Source organism: Phacochoerus africanus, chromosome 8 (assembly GCF_016906955.1).
Source record: "Phacochoerus africanus isolate WHEZ1 chromosome 8, ROS_Pafr_v1, whole genome shotgun sequence".
NCBI lineage: Eukaryota > Metazoa > Chordata > Mammalia > Artiodactyla > Suidae > Phacochoerus > Phacochoerus africanus.
This window is the reverse complement of record NC_062551.1, coordinates 93588809-93613464: the sequence shown is the minus strand read 5'-3', so window position 1 is coordinate 93613464 and position 24656 is coordinate 93588809. Positions and strand designations below refer to the sequence as shown.

The 24656-nt window shown below is 49.1% G+C and overlaps 1 protein-coding gene across 2 annotated transcripts; it reads right to left on the bottom strand.

Moving 5' to 3' along the window:
• Positions 1–10731: 10731 nt before the first annotated feature.
• UTP11 (UTP11 small subunit processome component) lies at positions 10732–23950 on the bottom strand. Of its 2 annotated transcripts, none has more exons than XM_047793417.1 (8): positions 23796–23950; positions 18199–18260; positions 16893–16995; positions 16360–16473; positions 14872–14965; positions 14641–14771; positions 11790–11900; positions 10732–11092 (listed from the first exon to the last, which is right to left on the bottom strand). In XM_047793417.1, exons 1-8 carry the CDS (start codon positions 23856–23858, stop codon positions 11009–11011), a joined length of 762 nt encoding a protein of 253 aa, XP_047649373.1. In that variant the 5' UTR covers positions 23859–23950; the 3' UTR covers positions 10732–11008. The 2 variants fall into 2 exon arrangements, with proteins under 2 accessions (XP_047649373.1, XP_047649374.1); XM_047793418.1 differs by having other exon boundaries at positions 11790–11897.
• Positions 23951–24656: the final 706 nt, after the last annotated feature.

Below are 24656 nucleotides of genomic sequence, written 5' to 3'. Positions count from 1 at the left end.
GTCAGAACACTGGGAACCTCCATGCCCCACTCATTTCCCAAGGGCCCTGCAGAAGATGGGTAGCCTTGCATGGTCCTAGGATCCCCCTTAGCTCTATAAATTCTCATTCCAGGACTGCCAGGTGCTGACCTAAACTAGAGGAATTTCAAAGGAATTCAGGGAGAGGAAGGAACTTATGAACACAACTCCTGCCAAGACTGAAGATTACCATAGGAAATCAGTTTTTCTACTGAAAATGGCAGCAGTGGCATTTTACCACCAGGGAGATATGGGGAAATGTCCTGGACCCAGGCCTGCCCCTGTGTGACCTTGAGCAAGTCCCTTCCATTCTCTGGACATCTCTGGATCACCCTCTGGACCCGTACAGTGTGAGTAGTGGTCTATAGGTCCTGCCAGCTCTAGGATGGCCTCTCTCCATCCTCGCTTCCCTTCCAGCCTGGGTGGGCCTGCCCCTCTGACAATGGGGCCTCTCTGACCAGCCCACACACGAGGAGGAGTACAAGATGACGTGGGTGATGTCCACGGCCCCGAGGCCTCTGGCTATTCAACACCCCCCCTCCCCTGACACAAACAACCCTCAGTCACCTCCTCCTTCCACCCCCCAGAATCTGGGCACAGCTGGGGCTGGCTATGCCCTGGTCACCCCATGAATCACCCCTCTATGGTCCCCGGGGGAGTGGTCCAGGGAGCATCCTACGCCCCACGCGGGGTGAGGGCCAGAATCGCGGCCCTCAAGCAGGCAGTGTCCACAGGAACAATGGGGGCCTGTGGCTGGCAGCCGGAATGCAGCCATTGTCCTGCCCTGGCCCCCAACCCCAAGGCCTCAGGTCCCCAGGCTGGCAGGCTGGCGTGGGTCGGTGCGTCAGGCGCTCGTGTGCCGGGGCCAGGACCCACACGGCCTGCCACTTCCCCTCTTTTGGCAGGCGGGTGGGTGGGCCGACGGGCCCACCTCCATGCTCCAGCTCACAAAGGATCCCATGCACAGGGTGAGAAGCAAGGCAGGACCCAAGGAAGCCAAGCCAGCCTCGGACCCACCCATCCCTGGGGAACCTGGAGCAGCCTTGGAGAGGGGGCCTCGCAGTCCAAGACCCAAGCTATACATCACAGTGGGGAGGGGGACCACATTAGAATAATGCAGGATTAGAGTGGGGTTGCTATAGCGACGTATTAGGGCAATACATCTAGGGAGTCCAGCCCCTTGGTGATGTATGACTCTGCTCAGCTGAGGGGAGCAGGGGGAGGGGACCCGTCCCGCCCCTCCGAGGGGAGAGCAGATACCAAACACTCTCTTCACCGGGGGAAAACATCTCCCTTGGACTCCAAAATTAGGGCTTCTCAGAATTCTGTCAAGACTGAAAGAGACACGCTGCCAACCCAACTTCCAACACCCCCACTGGGGTCCCTGCTCAACTCAGCTTTGACTTGGAATCCCAGCTCCAGGCTCAGCCCCAGCCTCCACTGCAGCCTCTCCCATCTCTGTCCCTCCTGGTTCAGTGCTGGAAGCAATCCCATACTATTTTCCCAGGAGCCAGTATATATGGGGTGGGGACGAAGAAGGGAACAGAGGAGAGGGAGGCAGGAGCACCCAGAAACAGCCCTCAACAAACACCTCAAAGCTGCTAATGAGAGAGAAGCCTGGAGAATAAGGCCGAGGGCACAGTTGCTGTCCCCTTCTCACCCACAGGCCTCCCCATGCCAGCCTCTGAGCACCCCACCCCCACCTGATCCCATATCTGGGAATTTAACTGCCTTCTACACACTCCTAGGGCCACCAAGAGGATGCTGGGGTGGACTAGGCCTAGAGAAAAACGTGGGTGGGGCTCCCAACAAAGGAGGACTCGGAGTTCCCGCTGTGACTCGGTGAGTTAAGAACCTGACATAGTGTCCGTGAGGATGCGGGTTCAATCCTTGGCCTCACTCAGTTGCTACCAGCTTCGGTGTAGGTCTCAGATGCAGCTCAAATCCAGCATTGCTGTCTATGGCTGTGGTGTAGGCCGGCAGCTGCAGCTCCGATTTGACCCCTGGCCTGGGAACCTCCATATGCCACGGGCATGGCCCTAAAAATACTTATTTTTAATTAAAAAGTGTTTAAAAAGAGAGAATCCGACCATAGCAGCTCAGGTCACTCCAGAGGTTCAGGTTCTCTCCCTGGCCCAGGAACTTCCATATGCCATGGGTGCAGCCATTTTAAAAAAAAAAAAAAAGGAAGAATCGTTAAAAAAATCCTCACCCAATACTTTAATATTTTGTGACAAAGTCAAACCATGTGATCCCTTTCAAACCGCTATAACAAATCATTTGTGCCAGCTTGCCCCATCTCACAAGTCCTGACCCTCAACACCCTGGGGACTCGGGGGACAGATTCTCTTGAGATAACCTGCTTGGCTATATCCACCTTGGTGAGGAAGAAGACACAGGATGGATAACTCCCTTCAAGAATAACAGGTGCAGAGTTCCCGTCGTGGCACAGTGGAAACAAATCCAACTAGGAACCATGAGGTTGCAGGTTCAATCCCTGGCCTCAGTCAGTAGGTTAAGGATCCAGCATTGCTGTGAGCTCCGGTGTGGGTTGCAGACACGGCTCCGACCCTGGGTTGCTATGGCTGTGGCATAGGCCAGTGGCTACAGTTCCAATTACACCCCTAGCCTGGGAAACTCCATATGCCGGGGGGTGCGGTCCTAAAAAGACCAAAAAAAAAGAATAACACGGGCAAGTATATCACTATCTTCCTATGTCTCTGAATCTTGACTTTCCTTCTGTGTACACGTGTCTGTGTGTATGTCTCGTGTGTGTGCGTGCGCGCGCACACGTGCGCGCAACCTGCCTCCCCACCAAATGTTTTTTTGGTTTTGGTTTTGGTTTTTTTTGTCTTTTGTTGTTGTTGTTGTTGTTGCTATTTCTTGGGCCACTCCCGCGGCATATGGAGGTTCCCAGGCTAGGGGTTGAATTGGAGCTCTAGCCACCGGCCTACGCCAGAGCCACAGCAACGCTGGATCCGAGCCGCGTCTGCAACCTACACCACAGCTCACAGCAATGCCGGATCGTTAACCCACTGAGCAAGGGCAGAGACCGAACCCGCAACCTCATGGTTCCTAGTCGGATTCGTTAACCACTGCGCCACGATGGGAACTCCAAATGTTAATTTTTATAGTTAATTCAATTGATTACAGTAATTACACTCCCCCCCCCCCCAAAAAGTCTTCCTCTTTCCTTTTGAATGTGACACTCTGGCCCTGGCCAGAGTTGGCAGAGGTGGGGGACTCCAGCCAGAGGAGAGGATGCTGACCTAGATGTCCCCTCCTTCCACCAGAGGAGGTGATAGTTCATTGGACAAGGCAGGGTAGGAGGCGAACATGCTCACTGTCCCCACGAACACACGGCATACACACAGACACACATACATACTTTAGCCCTAACCTGGTGGTGTCTCCCCAGTGGAAAAAACTCCACTCTTGATTGGAAAAAACCCAGCAAAGGGGTTCCTTCTCTCACTGTCCAACCTCTGGGAGCCTCCTTGCTCACACTCACACAGACATACATGCTCACACGGAATATACGCTCACATGGAATATACACTCACACAGAGCAGAGAGAAGAGAAAGGGAAAAGAAAGGCTAGGAGTTCCTGCTGTGGTGCAATGGAAACAAATCCGACTAGTATCCATGAGGATGTAGGTTCTATCCCCGGCCTCACTCAGTGGGTTGGCGATCCAGCGGCTTTGCCATGAGCTGTGATGCAGGTCCCAGACGCGGCTTGGATCCCGCGTTGCTGTGGCTGTGGCCGGCAGCTGTAGCTCCAACCAACCCCTAGCCTGGGAACCTCCATATGGTGTGGGTGCAGCCCTAAAAAAAAGAAAAGAAAAAAGAAAGGAAAGGCCAAAGGAAGGTAGGTGAATACAGTGTGTGTGCCCAGAGGACAGTTCCTGGGGTGGGGGTGGCAGGGTGCCCGGGCGGCACTGAGTGGGAGGGGAGCTTGGTGGCTTCCTCTCTTCCCCAGCCAGCGACCAAAGGTCAGCCCAGGCGGCTCAGCCACGTGCGGTCCAGCCACCCCCACTGGGTCATGTGAGACCAGGACCAAAGCTTCATCAACGTGCCATTGTCCTCCAGAGCCCAGTGCAGTGCTGGAGGGAGCAAGACCCTTCCAGCCACCACACCCGTCAGTGCCCCTCCAGAACCTGCCGTCCCCTCCTGAGGGGAACCTCTCAGCCCCCACTTTGAGGATAAGCTCCCTGACGTATTCCTCTTTGGGACCTTCAGTCCCTCCTTCTGAGAAATGGGAAGGAATCCACTTTCCACTTGCACTGAGAGTGCTTAGGGTGGGAGGACAGGCCCTCTCTCCCAAGTGCCCTCCAAGGGGGGCCTATACCACCCCCCTGCCGCCCCCCTCCCCACCCACTCCCCAAATACTCTGGAGGGGAGAGAGAGTGAAGCGGAGAGGGCCCAAGAGTTGCCCTGAAGGTCATCGTGCACGTCAGCACAGAGACAGGCCCCAGGGCCCCCTGCGCCCTGGCTCCCGGCCTGGACCACAACACAGGATCCATTGACTCCTGGGCACCCTCTTTCCCAAGATGCACGCAAAGCTGTGGGCTCGTGGTTCCGTCCCATGGGCCCCTGAGTTCCACAAAGCACCATGGGGCCTGGCCCTGTAGGACCCACCCAGGAAAGAGGCCAGTGGGGCTGGCTGGATGGCGTAGGTGGAGGCAGCTCCCAAGGGCTGGTGGAACGGAGGAGGAAGGAGAGGATGGGCACTGCACCTACGCAGAATCTCCTGGATCCAGGCTAATGGTGCTCAAGGCCAACCTCTAGGCCCTGCCCTACCCAGCCTGAAGTGGAGTCAAAGATTTTGGGTCCCCAGCTAGGCTAGATTCGCTACCAGGGCCACCTCTACCCACTCCTAATCCCTGCTGACTCCTTGCAAAAATAGGGAACTCCACCTCTGCCAAGGAGACTAAACCAGGGGCAAAGCCACCCCAGGGCCACCCTCTGTCTCCCACAAGGGAAGTCAGGTGGGGAAAGATGGTCGCGTCTGGGGGAGGGGGGCTGGAGGAAAGCTGGGCTCCAGTAATGGGAGGGCTGCCCCAGCAGGATGACAGAGAGATGATTAAACCCACAGAGAAGATTGATAAGAGAGCTAAACAGCTGCAGCTCTGCAAGGTGGGCTGGGGACAAATCTCATCTTGTCCTGGCGGCACTCAGAGCACGGGGGGGGGCTGGGCCAGCCTGGCTGAGCTCACAACCTACACCAGCAGAGAAGTAGAGGAGGGCTGCTCCCACTTTCTTCCCCCACCCCCAGGCCTCTGACTTGGCTTCCAGAGCCCAGCCCCCATGCCTGCCACCCAGAGCCCCCTCCCGGCCCGACCTCCCCCTGCACCTGGGCAGCACCCCCCTTCTCACCGGTGCCCCCTTCACCCACAGCATCTTTGCCACAGCTCTCACTCTCGTTATTATTAGATGTGATTTACAGCGGAAACGCTGAGTCAGACAAACCAAGATTCCCCAGGCAGAAGCAGCAGGGGAGTTGAGTCCAGGGGAGGTGGCCCTCTCTGGGCAGTGTTCACGGAAGAGAGTCAAGAGATGGGGGTCTGGGGTGAGCCCGAGGTTCATCTCTGCTGTTCTCTTATCCCCTCCAGGCCCAGCATGCTCATCTGGGTCTCTTGGATGTTCAGACCCCTTTTCTGATCCCCGCCCAGCTTTTCAGCCTCTGATCTTCCTGGACAAGTTTGAAGAGAAGAGCCCAGGGATCCAGAAGTCTTGACATGGAGCTGATTCTGCAGGGTCGTTTCCTCAAACCAGGGCTCCTGGTTTAGAAGGGCAGCCCCTGACTCCCAGAGATGGAAAGAGGCAGGAAAAGTGCATTGCTGGGGTCCCAGCCCCCCACTCTGCAGCAGAAAACACGGCCGCTCTGCACTCACGTGGGCATCCAAAGGCATCAGGACACGTGGGGCACACGTTCCTGCTCCCACCTTGCACCGACCAGCTCGGCAGGCAGATCTGTCTCTGCTTCCTAGGTCTCTGACTCCCTGGCAGGGAGGAACTGGGCATTGTTGCCAAAAATAAACGTTCGCTCTCCCGCTCCCTGGCTCCCGGCTCCCGCTCATTAGGATGCGTGGCGTTTGGCTGAGGTCCCACACCTTGCAGCTCATTATAAATATGCAGTCGCTGCTGGCGCTACCCCAATCATCTCTGCAATCAGAGCTTTTAATTAGGTTAATTAAATTGTATCAAATCTCGCAGGGACGCAGTTCACTGATGCTGATGAGGCAGCCAAAACAGACCCCAGCTCCTCCGCTAATGAAGGCCGCTGCCTGCCTGCGCGGTGAGGGAGCCCGAGCGCATAACAAACGGGCCTCCTCTGGGAGGAGCTGCTGCCCAGGCCCTGAGCTCCGGGGACCTGGCAGGGGGTCTGCCTCTGGCCGACCAGAATCCAGCTGCAGCAGAGACTCCCACCCCCGGGGAACCCTCCTCTTCACTCCAGAACGAACTAGGGCCATTTCCAGAGCCCAGGCAGGTGGGCAGTGTCAGGGCTCTCAGCGCTTGTCACCTCGTGCTGCAAACTTAGGTGTGCCCCCCAAGATCTACTGACCCCATCTGGGGTTCCCTCTTTCCTTCTCCCCCAGAATGGCCAAGCAAGGCCAGGACCCCACTCCCTACACACACACACACAGACCCTTGCCACTATCTCCCTGGAGTGTCTTTTATTAGCCAGGGAGGCCGGGCTGAGACCAGAAAGCTCATCCAGCCACTGCTGGCCTAGTCTCCATCTGCCATGGAGGCCATCTGCCCCTGTCGAGGGTGGGGTGTTTTATGTTACCAGCCAGTAGCAGGAGGGAGTGGCGCCCCCCACCCTAGACTCCGTGTGCCAGATGGACCTACATCTTCCCACCTACCATTCCACCTCAAGAGCCCTCTCTGGGGGAGGGACACTTGCCCCCCAACCTCCTGGGATCAAATTAGCTGGAGATTCGAGATGATGGCTTCCTTCCCTGGCCCCTGCCTGTCCAGAGCCTGCTGTCCCAGTCTCCTGGCAATCCATGGCTGGCCACAGGAGACCTCAAGCTCCAGAGCTAGAAGGCCCTGCAAAGGTCCTCCCCTGTCTTTATGCAGGAAGGCAAGTGCTGCCACCTCCAAAGGGACTGTCCCCAATGCTCTACGCAGCCTGGCTCCAACCCTCCTCCTCTTAACTTCTCTGTCACTGGCCTCAGTGTGGCTGAGCAGCTGAGGAGAGAAGATGGGGAAATTTTCAGTGCTCTCAGGACATGCTGTTTCTGCTGCAGAAGCTGGTTTTTTTGGTTTGGAAAGGTTTTTGTTTTTTTTTTTTCCACCCAGTACTGTGAAAACATGAAACCTGAAACCAACCCCCCCACATTTGTCACCTCAGAGAGAAGCATTTGGGGGAACCAGGAGAGAGCTGTAAATGAGTCAGGCTGATTCAGGGCAGGGGGGCTGCCCAGCTGCCTCTGGGGCACCACAATTTCATTAACACTTATGACCTGGGCTTGGCTGTCAGGTGACAGACGATAGGAGGAAAGGCAAGGGCTCCCTTCCCACCCTCAACCCCAACCAAGCACAGCAGTCCCCAGATCAACTCCTCTAGCCTGAGAAACAGTGAGGCCCTTAGCTCTGTTTCGGACCAGCCTCTACCACCACCCTGGAAAAACTGCTGCCCCAGCACCAGCCAGTCTGCTCCCTTCATATGAGAGAGGAAAAGGCCATGGTCATTACCACGGCCATCAAGTGAAGCAGACAAGCCTGGGCAGGGAAAACTAGGTTCCACCTCTCCAGTTAGAAGAGATAGAGATGAGACAGCAGGTCCCACGAGCAATGACGATGGGTCCGCAAATAAGGGACAGGGAGACTCCTTACAGAGAGGCTGAAGAAGTGGGAGATTTTTTTCCCTCTGACTGGAGAAGTTAGGAAAGAAGACAAGCAGGAGCATGAACTAGGCAGCCTCGTGAACCTCCTAACTCCACACTGGACTTGAGAAGGGACGCTCTGCCCCTGGAGCTGCACTGCTGCTCTCTGCTCCTTTCCTGCATTTTCTGCTGAGACAGACCCAGGGAGCTGAGTGGGAGCCTTGCCAGCAGGGAGGCCCCATGACCTGGATGGCACAAGAGAGCGCACCCTCTGACCCCAAGGAGGCAGCTGCACAAGCCCCAAGAAACCTGCCGGCTCAGCCCCAAGACGGGATTTCAGGTTCGCCCGACTCCTCCACTTACCTGGGGCTTTGGGCCAGGACTCCCACCCCAGCTCCCGGCCCGCCCTTCCTCAACACCTCGTGCAGGAAGCTCTGTGAACAGACACGCTGGAAAAGCTTGAGGAGGAAGGGAGGCCAGCACCGCACACCCACTCGCCTCACTGTCTCAAGTCCCAACAGGCCCCAGCCTCACCGGCCTCCGCAGGTAGGCAGAGCGTATCTGCATCTGCTGGCAGCCTTCCCTGCCAGAGGCCGTGCAGCTCTGACTGTTCGCTGCCCACAACCAGCAGCAGGGAGACAGCAAGCCATAAGCAGACACTCAGAACTGCACGTGGGGAGACCCCTTCCATGTCCAGGTGGAAGCACCCTCGGGACAACCTGGGACTCCAAGACAAGCTTCCTCCATGGTCCTCATTAGCAATGTGAGGGGAGAGCCCTTTCCCACCCAGCCCTTGTTTGGGGGCCATGCTCATCTCAAGCTGGGGGAGCTGGGGTGGAGAAAACCTTTCTTCACAAGAGCTCTTCCACGTGCATTAAATCTAATAAACAAATGCATACTAAACACCTATGGAGTGCAGGGTGCTTTCGAGCGAAGCAAAATGTGTTAGATGTACACCAGCGCCCTGAATACTCACCCCAGCGAAGGGGCAGCAGCTCCACCTACTGGGCCCTTTCCCACCCTGTCGTTTGGTAAAAGGACCAAAAAGTGCTCTCCACCTCCTTTTCTCCACCTCCACAGGCTGCCACATTGCCGCTGGCACAGCTAGAGCAGGATGCTCTCTAGAGCTCAGAGCACCCCCGCATCTGGAGGGGTGGATCCCGAGCTAGGAGCCAGGAGACTGAGGTACCAGGGAGCACCAAAACATCAAAGCCCTTGGCCTACTTTCAGACCCATGAGGCTGGAGCCTTCTAGGTCAATTGCAAGGGGCAGCCAATCTCTTCCTTTAGAATCCTTGGGCCTCAGACACAACCCTCAGTTTAAGAGCAATTCAGGACCCCTAGCTTTAGCCCCTCACAGAGAGCTCTGGTGACTTCTACCCTGGATCTTACCGGACTCAGAGAGGATGGACCTGCCTGTTCCACCTGGCCTGTGCACACGCCTCTTAAAGCATCACTGTGTCCCTCCCTGCGTGTCACGGGAGGACTTGTGGGTGTGTAAGCTGCATACATGAAACCCTGGTGTGTTCGTGAACCAGAGGGTATGCAGATGTGCAAGCACCTGTGTTTACAAGGCCCGTGCGTCTATTAATGTGAGAGCCTACAAAGTGTGTGCACCATTGCGTGGGTGCGAGCTTCCCGAGAAGGCATCTAGGCATTCTTCCCACCTCCCCCCACCTTCCTCCTCAGCAGGGGCAAGGGAGTCCGAGGAGGAGGAGGAGGAGGAGGAGGAGGAGCAGCAGCAGCAGCAGCAGGCTGTTTTGTTCCAGGAAAAAACTGATGCTTCCCCTGTTTGCTCCTGTCCGACACCTTTATGATGAGTCCCTTCCCTGGCTCGGGTCTTAAGTCTCCAGACACCTACGTCATAAGACTATGAACGCTGACTTAGCTCAGCACCTCCCTCGAAGCGAATTCACATACAGACTAGAAGTGCTTCCTTCCTGAAGACAAGAGCTGCTGGCTTCTAGTCCTCTGGCCCTTCTTCCTACTTTCCGGGACCCCCAGATCTGAGTCCCCCTAGGCACACCCTGAGGAATCAGGCTTTCATTTTAGGTTTGCACAAGAACCCAGCAATCACAGGAATTAAGTTCTAACAAATTTTTTTTTTCAACCTTTAAAATCTAGGCAGAACTGTTCTCCCTCCAGGGGTGAGGTATGAGTGAGCCTTCCAGAATCCTGCTCCTCCCACATCTGCTCTAGGCGTGCTCAGGCCTGTCCTGACTGGCCTCAGCCTACCACCCCTATATGGGCAGGGAAGGGAAGGGTGAGACTCTGGCAAGGGTGTGTGTCTGCCACAAACACCCTGGGGTCTGTATTTCCAGGGTGAAGGCCTGTACCAAGCCATTTATAGCCTTGGAATCATGAGCTGGCCAGGAGGGCAGGAACAGAGAGCCAGGTCTGTTCTGATCTGAGTTTCATCAGTCAAGAAGAGGCTCCCTCTGCGTTTCTAATTCCAAGGGTTTCTACATGCAGTTGTAAACTGTAAAAGGAAAAAAAAATTCCTTCTTGGCTAACTTATGCAGCCACCTGACTACCCAATAAATTAAGAATGAATGAAGGTGAAATCCGTCTATCCACTGGATAAAACAGGATGCAAATATTAAAAATATTTATTTTAATGTTTACTATGAGCATATATTACTTTTTAAAAATTTAATGATGTAACAAAATGGAAAAGAGCTAAGGACTTAATAGTAAGTGAAAAAAGCAGGCCATAAAAGTGTTTAACTACAACTACAAAACACAAAAACCAGTGCAGACCTTTACAACACGGAGGAAATAAACCAGAACCCCCTTTGTGGTTATTCACCTCCATTTCCCTACCTCCTGGCGCTGTAAGGATGCAACAATTATTTGTTGCTCTTGAATAGGTATTGGGATTAGGGATGAATTCATTTATTTCCCGAATCTGCCATAATGAGATTATATAACTTTCATAATGAAAAAGAAAGTACATCAAAATAAGAGTGATTTCAACAACCCACAAACAGTTTAGACAAGGGAAAGGGCTTGAACATGGCTCATACCAAATGTCAGACCTACAATAAATTAGCTACAAGCAGGAAAACCAAGTAATTTAAGCCAATGGACTTTGAAGTTACTGGAAAAGAAACAAACTCTTTTCCATGTGGAATGACAAGGCTTATCCATAACCCTTCAACGTTTGCGACGACTCTCAAATTTATAAATGGCTGGGGAGTTCACTGTTTCTTTCTTCACCTTCACCTTCCGAGTTTTATCCTACGAAAGAGTAGAAAGGTCACCAGTAAGTAGGAGGAGAGTGCTGTGGAAAGCAGAAAGGTTAATCAGCTCCCTATGAGAAAGCCCCCAGTCCAGCCGGTCTCAAGGCTCAGGAGCCAAAGCCCTTTGCCCCTAGGGCACCCCTGACGCAATGAGTCAAGCTCTCCCCTGGGCATCTACAATGGTGCAGAAATGCCTGGGAAAACTGAGATGAAAGGTACTCAAGTCATTTTCTGTAGGGCTTATTCTTTCACAGAACCCCAGACCTAAATAATCGGCAAAGCTGAGAATCTGACATTTAGAGGAATGATGATAATATGAAAGGGGCATCTTATATTCCTTCGCTCTGCTATTTAACTACACGATGTTGTCTATTTTTAAACACCAGTGGGTTGCACGCACTGTTTTGTTAACCTGTTTAAATGTTACAGATAGCTGCTCATAAGCTATAAAGTTCATATGCCACCCGATCCTACCCTTTGGTGTTCCAAAGCACTGACTAATAAGCCCCTTATTACCTTCTTAATCAAGGAACATTTCAACACTGTCAGAGTAACAGACACTGGCTCGAACCACTGCCCCTGAGGAGCAGACATTTTCACCGGGGTTGATTTACACACAGCTGAAATCCAGTCTCAGTTAAGACCTTTACAAGGGAAAAATAAAATAAAATGAAGGCCTAAGGCTCTCTGCTCACCAGAAGATCTTTGCGAGTCTGAATTTTCTGTGCAATAACGAATAATTTCTTCTCGCGCTCAATCCGCTGCGTCAGGCAGTTATACTGCTTTTGTCTCTCTTTGGCTATCTGCTGCAGAAGAAACACACAAGTTTTCAGTAAAACAATTAACAGGATAAAAACAAGTAAGAAACAGCTTCTTAATCCACTTAGGCCCAAGTACATAAATGGTTTCATCAATTCCTTCCTTACTGGGGAATCAATGTAAGATACTTTAAGGCTGTCCATTTTAGGAATATCACATTCCGGAGCTCCATGGAACCTTGGAGATTCGCCCAGGGACACAGGGTTCACCTGGAGCAGGGTCAGGTTTGTGCCTCGAGTCTCACAGATCCCAGGAATCTTTCCACTACCACTGAACTGCCTCAGCCTTGTGTGAGCATCCCAGTTATCTACGGTGAGGCGGGAACAAACCAGTACTGGAAGCCCCCCCCACCACACACACACACAAAGTGAGCAGAGAACAGAAGGGCCCCAGGGCAGCGTGCTGGGGTCAGAACCTCAGAACTCAGAGAGCTGAAGGACTTCTTCGGTGGAAGCTGACCTGAGAATTCTCACTGCTGATGACCCGTCAAAGACTAAAGGTCCTTAAATGTGGGGGAATCAGAGACCCCTAAGAAACTGATGAAATCTTTGGGTTCTTTCTTGAAATAAATATACATACATGTTTGTACAAATTCGTACAAACATAAATACCTCGTGGCAGAAAATTTTGACGTGGGAAGAGACTTCCTAAAGCCAATTCACGGACTGCCCACCCCCTCCAAGTTGGACTGAAAATTCCCTTGCAATCCACCCACCATCAGTCTCTCTCTTTTTTTGCGAGGAGGCCTGCACCCAAGGCATATGGAAGTTCCCAGGCCAGGGATCAAATCCAAGCCACAGCTGCAACCTACACCACAGCTTGGTAACACTGGATCCTTACCCAACTGCACTGGGCCAAGGATCGAACCTGTGCTGCCACAGAGACAACACCCAATCTTAACCCGATGTGCCGTAGCAGAAACTCCCACCAGCAGTCTCTTAATAAAAATAATTTTGCTTTAAGTATGACAGTTAAAAGAAACAATACCGGAGTTCCCATCGTGGCACATGCGAATCTGAAACTAATCTAACTAAGGAGCCATGAGGTTGCGGGTTCAATCCTTGGCCTCACTCAGTGGGTTAAGGATCTGGCGTTGCCATGAGCTGTAATGTAGGTCGCAGACTCGGCTCGGATCTGGTGTTGCTGTTCCTCTGGCATAGGCCGGCAGCTACAGCTCCGATTGGACCCCTAGCCTGGGAACCTCCATATGCCGCAGGTGAGGCTCTAAAAAGACAAAAAAAAAAAAATACCACTAGACAAAAAAAATGGTAAAATCCAAAAGTTCCCAACTTCTCAAAAGTTATGTTGGTTGTTTTTTTTCCAGGGTTCTTTTGGAGGGGCCATGCTCACAGCATGTGGAAGTTCCAGGGCCAGGGACTGAACCCAAGACACAGCAGTGACCCAAGCCACAGCAGTGCCAACACCAGATCCTTAACTGTTAGGCCACCAGGGAACTCCATTTCTGTGGTTTTTAAATTGAAACATAGTTGATTTACAATGTTGTGTTAGTTTCTGTGCAGTAAAGTGATTCAGAATGTATATAAATATATATAAATATTTATATATTTATATATTTAAATATTTATATATATACTGAATATATATCCCTTATATATGTAAATATACATATAGTCAGTAATACACATATATTCTTTTTCAGACTCTTTTCCCCTATAGCTATGACAAAATACAGTGTAGTGCTATATAACTGGTCTTCGTTGATCAAAATGAATGTTGGTAAACTCCTTACTTTCGAAACACAGGAGTTTGGAACGCCAATCTCTTTAGGGACTACTTAATACTTGAGAAGTGTCAGTGACATGGCTAACTGAAAATACAACTAAATGACAAACAGGGTTATCACTAGAACACTAGTCAGCCAGCTCCTCAGCTGGAGGTACAGACATAGAGGGGAACGTCACTGGGCCTCAGACTTAAACAATTCACCGATTCTAGCATAGTCTCACAGCAGTGGTTTCAGACAGCTTTTGTTTTCACTTTATTGCACAGACTGTCAAATTTATGGGATTACCCAATATAGTCAAACTAATTAGGGGTATTTATATTACTAAAGCAAGTTTAGCTGCCTCTGAGCTAGAGAAGCTGCTGTGAAATTAAACATTGGAAGCAAAGCTGATGCAGTGTAAATGATTCAAATCAAAACAGAACAGCTGTCTGCCTGAAACACATTGACAGCATTTTTTTACATGAATCAGTCAGAAGTGAGAGTTCAACTCCAGAAGACTTGGAGAAAAAGCTTGCCTTCTGCACCAAACCAGTTACAGTGATGGAAAGCACCATAAGTACAAGTCAAATCAAGATTTGGGGGACAAATGCAGAATATGCAAGACTTTTTGATATGCATATTCACTAAAGTATACCAAATCCCTTTGTCTTCAGTGTCCCTCCTTTCCCTGCATTTTAACACTGTTTGTATGGTTACCAGCACTGAAAGCACAAAGCCCAGGGTCAGAGGTGGGATTCAAATGCAAACCTAAAGACCAGAACCTAAGCTCCTGACGCTATGTTATACTTCCTCCAAGCTCAGAAACTGGAAAAACTAAGGAACCCTCCTCCACTTCCATTCTTAGCACCAAATCTTCTTTCTGCTTCTCTGTGAAAATGTAGTAAGTTTCCCACAAATATTATTAAATGCAGTGGGGGGAGGTGAGGACACGGATTCCTCTAAACTCAGACCTGGAAAAAAAAAAAAATGGAGAAAATTACCTTAAGTCGATTCTTATGGTTAACTCCTTTCACTTTCTGCTTCTGCAAAGTCTCTATTGTGGGTCTGTTGAAGACTCTGTCGACTAGTTCTGGGGCTGTTCGAAGGTGAGTTGCAATATCAAACTGTTCAACTAAAAGTCAAGACAATCCTTAAGGCGCTGTCTTTAACACCAAACAACACAGACTGATGTGCTTGCTAGACTGTCCCAGAAACCTTCAAACATCTCATACCTTCCTTTTTGGTGTCAAAAAAGAACACATGCTTATTCTGTTGCTTCCCCTGGAAATCCAGCAGATGGAGCTCTGATTTTAGTCTTTCGATTTTCTAGAATACAGAATATGGTCTTATTTTATATATGGGGTTCTCTAGGGTATCAGAAATGAATTTACAAAAGTTTAAACCATTTCACATCATTATCACCAGCCAGCAAAGAATTTGCTTCATTCTTTTAAAAGAAAGGACCACTAAAATTTATCAAGCACCAAGTCAGGTACTGGGCTAGGCACTGCACAGAACTCATTTAACTCCTACAACAATCCTATGAGATAGAAATGAGGAAACAGGAGTTTCCGACTAGGAATCCGAATCCGACTAGGAACCATGAGGTTGCAGGTTCGGTCCCTGCCCTTGCTCAGTGGGTTAGGGATCCGGCGTTGCCGTGAGCTGTGGTGTAGGTTGCAGATGCGGCTCGGATCCAGCGTTGCTGTGGCTCTGGCGTAGGCCGGTGGCTACAGCTCTGATTGGACCCCTAGTCTGGGAACCTCCATATGCCGCGGGAGCGGCCCAAGAAAAATGGCAAAAAGACAAAAAAAAAAAAAAAGAAATGAGGAAACAGGAGTTCCCGTCGTGGCTCTGTGGTTAACGAATCCGACTAGGAACCATGAGGTTGCAGGTTCAGTCCCTGGCCTCATTCAGCGGGTTAAGGATCTGGAGTTGCCGTGAGCTGTGGTGTAGATTGCAGATGTGGCTCAGATCTGATGTTGCTGTGGCTCTGGCATAGGCTGGTGGAAACAGCTCCGATTAGACCCCTAGCCTGGCAACCTCCATATGGTGTGGGTGCACCCCTCAAAAGACAAATAAATAAATAAATAAAGCCTATTTAAAAAAAGAAGAAGAAATGAGTAAACAGCCTAAGGGAGCTTAATCTGTCCATAACTATGGGGCCAACAAATGAGAGCCAGAATTTCAACCTACATCTGTCTCATTCTCAAACTTGACCTCTTTCCACTCCGCCATGCTGACCATATATACATATACATACATATACATATATACATATACATACACATACACATATATATACACACACACACTTTTTTTTTTTTTGTCTTTTTACGGCTGCACCCACAGCATATGGAGGTTCCCAGGCTAGGGGTCAAATTGTAGCTACAGCTACCAGCCTACACCACAGCCATAGCAACTCCAGACCCAAGCCGCATCTGCAGCCTACACCACAGATCACGGCCACACCAGATCCTTAACCCACTGAGTGAGGCCAGGGATCAAACCTCCGTCCTTGTGGATGCTAGTCAGATTCGACTCCACTGAGCCACGACAGGAACGCCATGCCCACCATCTTTTTAAGTCATTATCATAACTAAGCATACTTTAAGATTAGAAATGCCAGAAGAAAGCAACTGACAACTTAAAGACAACGGATTTCTATTTCTCTTCTCAACCAACAAAAATACATCAAAATAAAGAGTTTCAGGTGTTACCTTGGCTTCTGCAACCCTTTTCATTTCTATGTATTTGACATCCTGAGTTCTCATTAGTTTCAGTTGTTCTGGAGTTACTTCTTCCTTAGTCTCCTTAATAACATGAACTCCATCCTAAAATCCAAATTTAAAAGGTATGTTTCCTATTAGATTAAAATCATTAATACTTTGTTGGCATAGCTCTCGGTGGAACACAGACAAGCAAATGCTACATGCAACACCAAGCCCTCAAGGCGCACACTCAGTTCAACACCTCCAAACATCCACTCAGCACCAGGCCCTCCAGGCGCACACTCAGTTCAACACCTCCAAACATCCACTCAGTAACAGCTCCAGGTATAAGACATCTCAGAGAGGGCAGAAACCCATACTGCTCAGGGGTAGTTTTGCCTTGGAGGTGGACCAGGAGCCCCTGACCAACTGGAGAAGGACTAAAAAAAAGCCAAGGATCCTATCTCTCTATCTCCTCCCTCATCCTTATTTTCCTTAATAAGTTGGAGCTCAAAACACCAAGTGATCCATTAGGCACTCACCTGAAGTTTAACCCGAGTCATTTTATAGTAGAATTCATCTGGATTTTTTTCAAGAGCCTTTTTCCGGAGGGCTCTGAGGTATTCTTGCTTATGCCGGTAGTCACTAAAAAGCAGGTTAAACAAGGTTCACAAAAAACAAAAAAACCAACCCACAACAACAAACTTCACAAGCATCTAATATATATACAAAATGAAACTCAAAAAAGCCAAAGCAACGACTAAACTGGATGCACACTCCACCGTCAGTGATATTGAGCCCACCTCTCTGCGAGTCCTCTCCCGCCCCAGTTCCACCCGAAATTAACAATCCCTATTTCACATAGGTTTTAGTGCCATTTACATCATTACAGGGAAGAGACTAAACAAAGCACAAATCAGAACTGCTCAGACAGGGTTCTGATGCAAGCCTGGGCACCAAGTAATCAAATAAGACTCAGAAACTATACGGTGTAGTACAGCCCAGTGACTAGAATCATGGACTCTGGAGCCAGATGACCTGGGTTCAAACCTTGACTGCACCACTTCTCGCTGAGGAATCTTGGGTGAGTTAGTTAACCACTCGGCATCCCAATTTAATCTGTCAAATGGGTGTGATAATAGCATGCCCAAAGGCTGTTGGAAGGAATGAATAAGTATAAAAATGGTAACTCTCTTAGAAGACTGCCTGGCCCAGTAACAGCACTCCGTTATTATTTGCCTGAAAACCTCTGGGACTCGGAACAAGCCACCTAATCCATCACCATCTGCACCAGGAGCTTAAGAAGGCCCTAAGCTGACATGCATGGCTAACAATTATAAAATATTTTGCAAATAAAGTGCTAAAGAAGAAGAAGAATGGGGATAATTGTTTTCAAAAATGTTTTCGGAGTTCATTATCACCCACGCTCAGTCTCATGAATCCATCTTTCACATCTCTTCATTCCACACCACACAGGGTGATGTAAGCGACTCTACAACTGGAATTTTTGATTCTATCTTGAACTTCAAGAAAAGGGAGAGAAAAAAAGATTCAGCTTTTGGCTCAAACACCAAGGCAGAGGCAAATCAAAGCCACTGTGAGAAAACGATCTGGAACAACATAATAAAAAAAAATTCACAAAGCAACTACAGTTAAATAAATAACGCCTGGCCTAAACAAAGAGAGAAGTTTAGGGTCCCAGAAAAGTATGTGACAGGCTGCCAGAGCTTTGGCCATTTCATCAATGGCAGGAAATTATCCCCTGTTGGACACTTAAGCAATTCAGCTGTGGTGCAGAGAAGCTGTAAGCTTTTTTGGCAGCACCTCTACTCCAAAGACTGCACTCACTCTGCACGAAGTTTGTAATCTTTCTTTTTTTCCAGCAGGCCCAGATGTTTTCGAAAGCTGGGCTAGAAGACAAAAGGGGAAAAAAAGTGCTTAGTTTCCTCAGCAAACACATACCAGAATCAACATGATACCTGATGGGAACAAGAGTCTCTGAAGCGCTCAGTAAACCCATGTCCCGGGAGCCAGTGTGCTACCCTGTTCCCTCCCTCCCCCACCTGGGCTCTGCAGGCGCCAGAGAGGTCACAAGTCCTGCCATCATAGGTTTCTTGGCCTATTAAGGACAGAGAAAGGCAACAATGACTCGGCACTAAGGAAGCAGTTGCCAGTTGTACTAAAATTACTACAGACTTAATCCAAGGGTTTATAAAATACTATGAAGGGAAAACATAGTAACAGGGAGGCAACTGTGCTAAGGGAGCTAAATTTAGAGTCTGAAGATTGGGTTCAAATCCAAACTCTGCCTCTTAACAATCTGTGACCTTGGGCAAGTCACTCAACTTCTCTGAGCTGCTGTCTCCTAACTACACAATGAGAATAACAGGACCTTCTTCTCATGGTTACCCTGAGGATTAAACAAACTTCTCTCTCTGCAAGTAGGTAGTAGTGCCTGCACATGGCTTGGCACATAGCAGGTGCCCAGCATATGTGTACTGCTATTACTGTACCTTTCGTACAAAACATGAAAGAAAACTAAGTATGACAGAAAATACTTTCTCTAACACAGAACATGGATAGCACAGAAGACACAAGGATTAAATCTTGGTGTTATCTTTCTACAGGCTATCATTAGTTGAGCACTTAATCAGGCAAGGTCACTGGCAAATGCTTTTGCTTACATCATCATAACAGGCTACATGTATTAAGAATTACTCTTGGGGAGTTCCCTTCATGGCACAGCAGAAACAAATCTGACTAAGAACCGTGAGGTTGCAGGTTCGATCCCTGGTCTTGCTCAGTGGGTTAAGGATCTGGTGTTGCTATGAGCTGTGGTGTAGGTTGCAGACGCAGCTTGGATCTGGCATTGCTGTGGCTGTGGCGTAGGCTGGAGGCTATAGCTCCAATTAGACCCCTAGCCTGGGAACTTCCATATGCCATGGGTGAGGCCCTAAAAAAAAAAAAAAGAATTACTCTAGGAGTTCCTGTTGTGGCTCAGCAGTAATGAATCCGACTAGTAACCACAAGAATACAGGTTCAACCCCTGGCCTTGCTCAGTGGGCTAAGGATCTGGCATTGCCATGAACTTCGGTGTAGGTCACAGACACTGCTCAGACCGGGCGTTGCTGTGGTGCAGGCTGATGGCTGCAGCTCTGATTCAACTCCTAGCCTGGGGACTTCCATATTACAGCAGGTGCAGCCCTTAAAAAAAAAAAAAAAAAATTATCTCTTTCAGGAGTTCCCTGGTAGCCTAACAGGTAAGGGATGTGGAGTTGTCGCTGCTGTGGTGCAGGCCTGGGAACTTTTGCATGCTGTGGGCGAGATGAAAAAAAAAAAAACCATTACTCTGTTACAGATTTAATAAGCTATTATACATGGAGCAGATAAACAATGAGGTCTACTGTACAGCACACAGAACTATATTCAATGTCCTAGCATAAACCATAATAAAAAAGAATTTTTTTTAAGAAAAAGTGTATATTAAGTGTGTGACTGAATCACTTTGCAGCATAGCAGAAGTTAACATGTTATAAATCAACTGTACTTCAATTAAAAAAATTTATTTTTTTTTTTTAGGGCCGCCCCTGCAGCATATGGAAGCTTCCAGGCTAGGGGTCGAATCAGAGCTACAGCTGCCAGCCTACGCCACAGCCACAGTCACGCCAGATCCAAGCTTCATCTGTTACCTACACTGCAGCACAGCAATGCCAGATCTTAACCCACTGAGGAGGCCAGGGATTGAACCCACATCCTCATGGATACTAGTCGGGTTTGTTACCGCTGAGCCACAACAGAACTCCAAAAAAATTTTTGCAATTAAAAAAAAAGATATAATTGCTCTGTTACAAAGCAATCTGCTATGTTCATTACACACAATCTTTTATCCCCAATCATGAAAAGTAGATAAAGCAGGTACTACTGTTACCACAATTTTCCAAAAAGGGAATGAGGTATATTTATGTTTTGGCCACACCCACAGCATATGGAAGTTCGGATAGAACCCAGCCCACAGCGGCGTCCCATGACAACACCGAATCCTTAACTCACTGAGCCACAGAGGAACTCCAGGAATGAGGTTTAGAGAAAGACCTGCCCAAGAATGGAGGTAGAACCAGTACATGGCAAAGCTAGAACTAGATCTATCATTCTATCTGGGACAGTCTCTGCTCTTCCCTGCCCTGAGCATTCCATTCTGCACTGAATAATCTCGATCTTTGAGGAGATACATAAACTCCTCTACTGTTTAAACTTAGGGTTGGGGAGTTCCCATTGTGGCGCAGGGGTAATGAATCCAACTAGTATCCATGAGAATGCAGGTTCAATCTCTGGCCTCACTCAGTGGGTTAAGAATCTGGCATTGCCACAAGCTGCAGTATAGGTGGTAGGTGTGCCTCAGATCTCACATTGCTGTGGCTGTGGTGTAGGCTGGCAGCTGCAGCTCTGAGCAGACCTCTAGCCTGGGAACTTCCATTTGCCACGGGTACAGCCATAAAAAAATAACTTGGGTGGGATTTTTAAGTCTCCTTCCTCATCCTCTATCTGTGAAGTAATGCAAGAAATAACTCTGTCTCCCTCTTCCCCCCCCCATATATGTATTTTCTTTTTTTGGTCTTTTTGGGGCTGCACCTTCAGCATAGGGAAGTTCCCAGGCTAGGGGTTGAATCGGAGCTGCAGCTCCAGAGCAATGCCAGATCCAAGCCAGGTCTGCGACCTGGTATACCAAGCTCGAAGGAACAACAGATCCATTAACCCACTGAGCGGGGCCAGGGATCAAACCCATATCCTCATGGATACTAGTCGGATTCATTACCACTGAGCAACACTAGGAACTCCACTTAATACTTAAAATAAAACCCAGACCCTCTCCTGATAATTTTTATTTTTAATTATTAGACAAAGGGAAGTGACAGAGCAGATGAAGAAAACTCAAGGGTCAAAAGAGCAAGAACATGAGGCAGAAATCTTTTTTTTTTTTTTTTTTTTTGCTTTTTAGGGCCACACTCACAGCATATGAAGGTTCCGGGCTAGGGGTCCAATCAGAGCTATAGCTGCCACCTACACCACAGCTCATGGCAACACCAGATCCTTAACCCACTGAGCAAGGCCAGGGATAGAACCCGCAACCTCATGGTTCTTAGTCAGATCCATCTCTGCTGCACCACAACGGGAACTCCCGAGGCAGAAATCTTGAAATTTGTCATGTCCACTCGAATGCACACCTACATTACAGAAGGCATCGAATCTGAAATAGTTCACATAATTACACATACTCCACCCAAACCAACTACCTTCCCCACTGCCTCAGTGAGGGATGTACAGGATAAAGTTCAAACTTTACCCAAATAGGAAGTGCTCTTATCAATGTGTTTATCAACTTTTCCAGCATGGCCTTCTCACCTCTCCCACAAAGACCCTCTATTCCTACTCAGACAGGGCCACATCACGCTCTCGGCCAGATTTAAAAGTCCTCCATCTTCGCTACGAATCCAAATCAACTATTTGCCACTGTGCCTTTGGACACACTATTCAACCTCTTCAAGCATCAGATTCCTCATTGGTAAAATGAGGATAACATCCACCTCGCAGGAATGCTGTAGGATTATAAGAGATAATCCTGGTACAGCATGTTGGGCTGCACCTAGCATACAGTCAGTGCTCAAAAAGTGACAGCTATTATCACTGCCTTTCAAGTTTCAGTGTAATGCTTTCTCTAATCATCTCTCCTCTTTCCACTCATGTTCCTCATTGGGCGTTTTTTGTTTTTTTCTCCTTTCTTAAAAATTATTTTTTTTTTTTTTCTCATCAGGCATTGTTTATATAAAGCTGCTGCTTTATTCAACTTTTAGTAGCCTCTGGATTCAAAACACTTGGTCTGATTCCTGGCTTTGCCAATTGCCAGCTACAGCTGTATGTCTTTGGGCAAATTTCTTAACCTGAGTCTTAGCTTCCCCATTGCAAATATAAACAAAAAATTAGTACCTACTTCCACACACACTTGAAAGCTAAATGTGATTAGAAAAGCAAAGCAGGAGTTCCCGTCGTGGCGCAGTGGTTAACGAATCCGACTAGGAACCATGAGGTTGCAGGTTCGGTCCCTGCCCTTGCTCAGTGGGTTAACGATCCCACCTTGCCGTGAGCTGTGGTGTAGGTTGCAGACGCGGCTCGGATCCAGCGTTGCTGTGGCTCTGGCGTAGGCCGGTGGCTACAGCTCCGATTCGGCCCCTAGCCTGGGAACCTCCTATGCCGCGGGAGCGGCCCAAAGAAATAGCAAAAAGACAAAAAAAAAAAGAAAAGAAAAGCATTTTGCACTTTGGCTGCCACACACAGTAAGCACTTCTAGCTGTTGTTACTTTTAGATAGGTCCACACATAGGTGCAAAGAAGTTGGCAAATTACACTACTCCCAGCACACCGCTGAGCACACAGCAAGTGCTCAACAAATGTCGGATAAATACCATAAAGCAGTAAGATGGAACTGTGGTTGGGAGGCCTTACTTCCATTCCACTCATCAGTGGTACAACTTTAGACATATCCTTCTCTCTCTCTTCCCCATCTTATAAAATGAAGTTGGACCAGATACCCCACAGACCTTTCTGAATTGGATATTGTGTGATTCCTGAGAGCACTAGAATAAACTGATTCTGCATATACTTAGCAAATTTCTGCTCAACCTTCCCACACAGGCACATCCACCAAAGACGTCCTACAACTCCTTACAAGGCCTGAATTTGGTGTTTCTGACCGGGCAAATCAGTTTCACTCTTTGGACCTCAGTTTATTCATCTGTGTAACGGGGATGAAAAACACCAACACTACATGGTGAGACAGAAACAAAAAGCGTATGTGATAAATCTTCATGGACCCCAAAGCCCAGGCATGATGATGATATCACATTAAGAACACCAATCTCAGAGTTCCCTGGTGGCTCAGCAAATTAAAGATGAGGTGTTGTCACTGCTACGGCACAGGTCCCATCCGTGGCCCGGGAACTTCCGGAAGCGGGGCGGAAGGCCGGAAAAAAAGGAAGAAGAAAAAAAAAACAATTCTGCACACGCAGTGGGCACAGCTGAGCAACTTTAGATGTGGGCACTTACTGTGTGAACTTTTGACCTCAGCTTCCCCGGAAAAAAGCACTTTACAAACAGCATCTCATTTAACTACTTCATTGAAAACTCGCAAGATAGCTTTGATTATCCCCAAAGTATGAGGACAGCCACGTTCTTCCTAGAGAGAACTACAACCTCCTCCTCCTCCTCTCTCCTCTCCGAACCGCGAGCCTCGGTCCCAGCTACGCCAGCGTCATTAGCATATATTTGCAGGTATTTACACGTAGCATCTCCGCATAGAAAAGGCCAAGACCCACAGGTGAAACGGAGTAGGTTTGCGACGAGGATAGCACATGGGCCCACAGGCCAGCGCTAGTGGGGACTATGCGGTCCTACCTGGCTTCGCTCTCGGTGTTCCCGCTGCCGGGATTTAGCCGCCTTCCGAAAAGCCGCCGCCATGTCGGCTCGCTTCTGGAACAGCGCAGTAGGCAACACAGGTTCCTCACCGGATCAGCCGCCGTTTCTACAGATCCTACCGGAAATAGGCCAAGCCGCCGGCGGCTTAGGACCGCCTACTTCTTCTCAACAGCGTATCCAGAGCCTGCCCTTCAGGAAGTACGTCATGGAGCAAAGGCGCCCTCCCCAGGCTGCTTCTGGGAAGTGTAGTTCCTTAGGTCTGGTCTCGTAACTCTACGACAGCCAGTTTGGTTCGCCAGACCTTGGTCCACGTGTACTGGACTTCACGCTCGGTTGTGGGTCGGTACCTGGAAACAAGCGGCAGGCGCTGCCCTAGGGCCGAGCTGGGCCTGTGTGCGCGTGCTCAGTCTTATACGCCTCTTCATTTGACGTATTTACGCGGTGCGTTTAAAGCTAGGACCCCCATGAATTTTCCCCGTGTACCAGAGAAAGCTTTCTACAAGGAGACAGCGACCTTAAAGTCATGTCTGGCTCTGCCAGTTACTGGCTATGTGACTTTGGACAGGTCGCTTGACTTTAATGAACATCGTTTTTCTCATCTATAAAGCAAGGATAATAATAGCATGCACTGCTAGCCTCATAGGGCGGTCAAAGAGCTCATAGTTGAACAAAGGAGTCATATCGTGGCATTAATTACAGAGTTCTAAGTCTCTCACACCCTCAAGGTGTGGCTGACAGAATGAGTGTCAGAGGCAGTACCATGTAATGATTAGGACCATAAACCACGGAGGTGTGTTCTGATCCTGTTAGCAGCCAAAACAAAGTTAGCTTCACTGAACC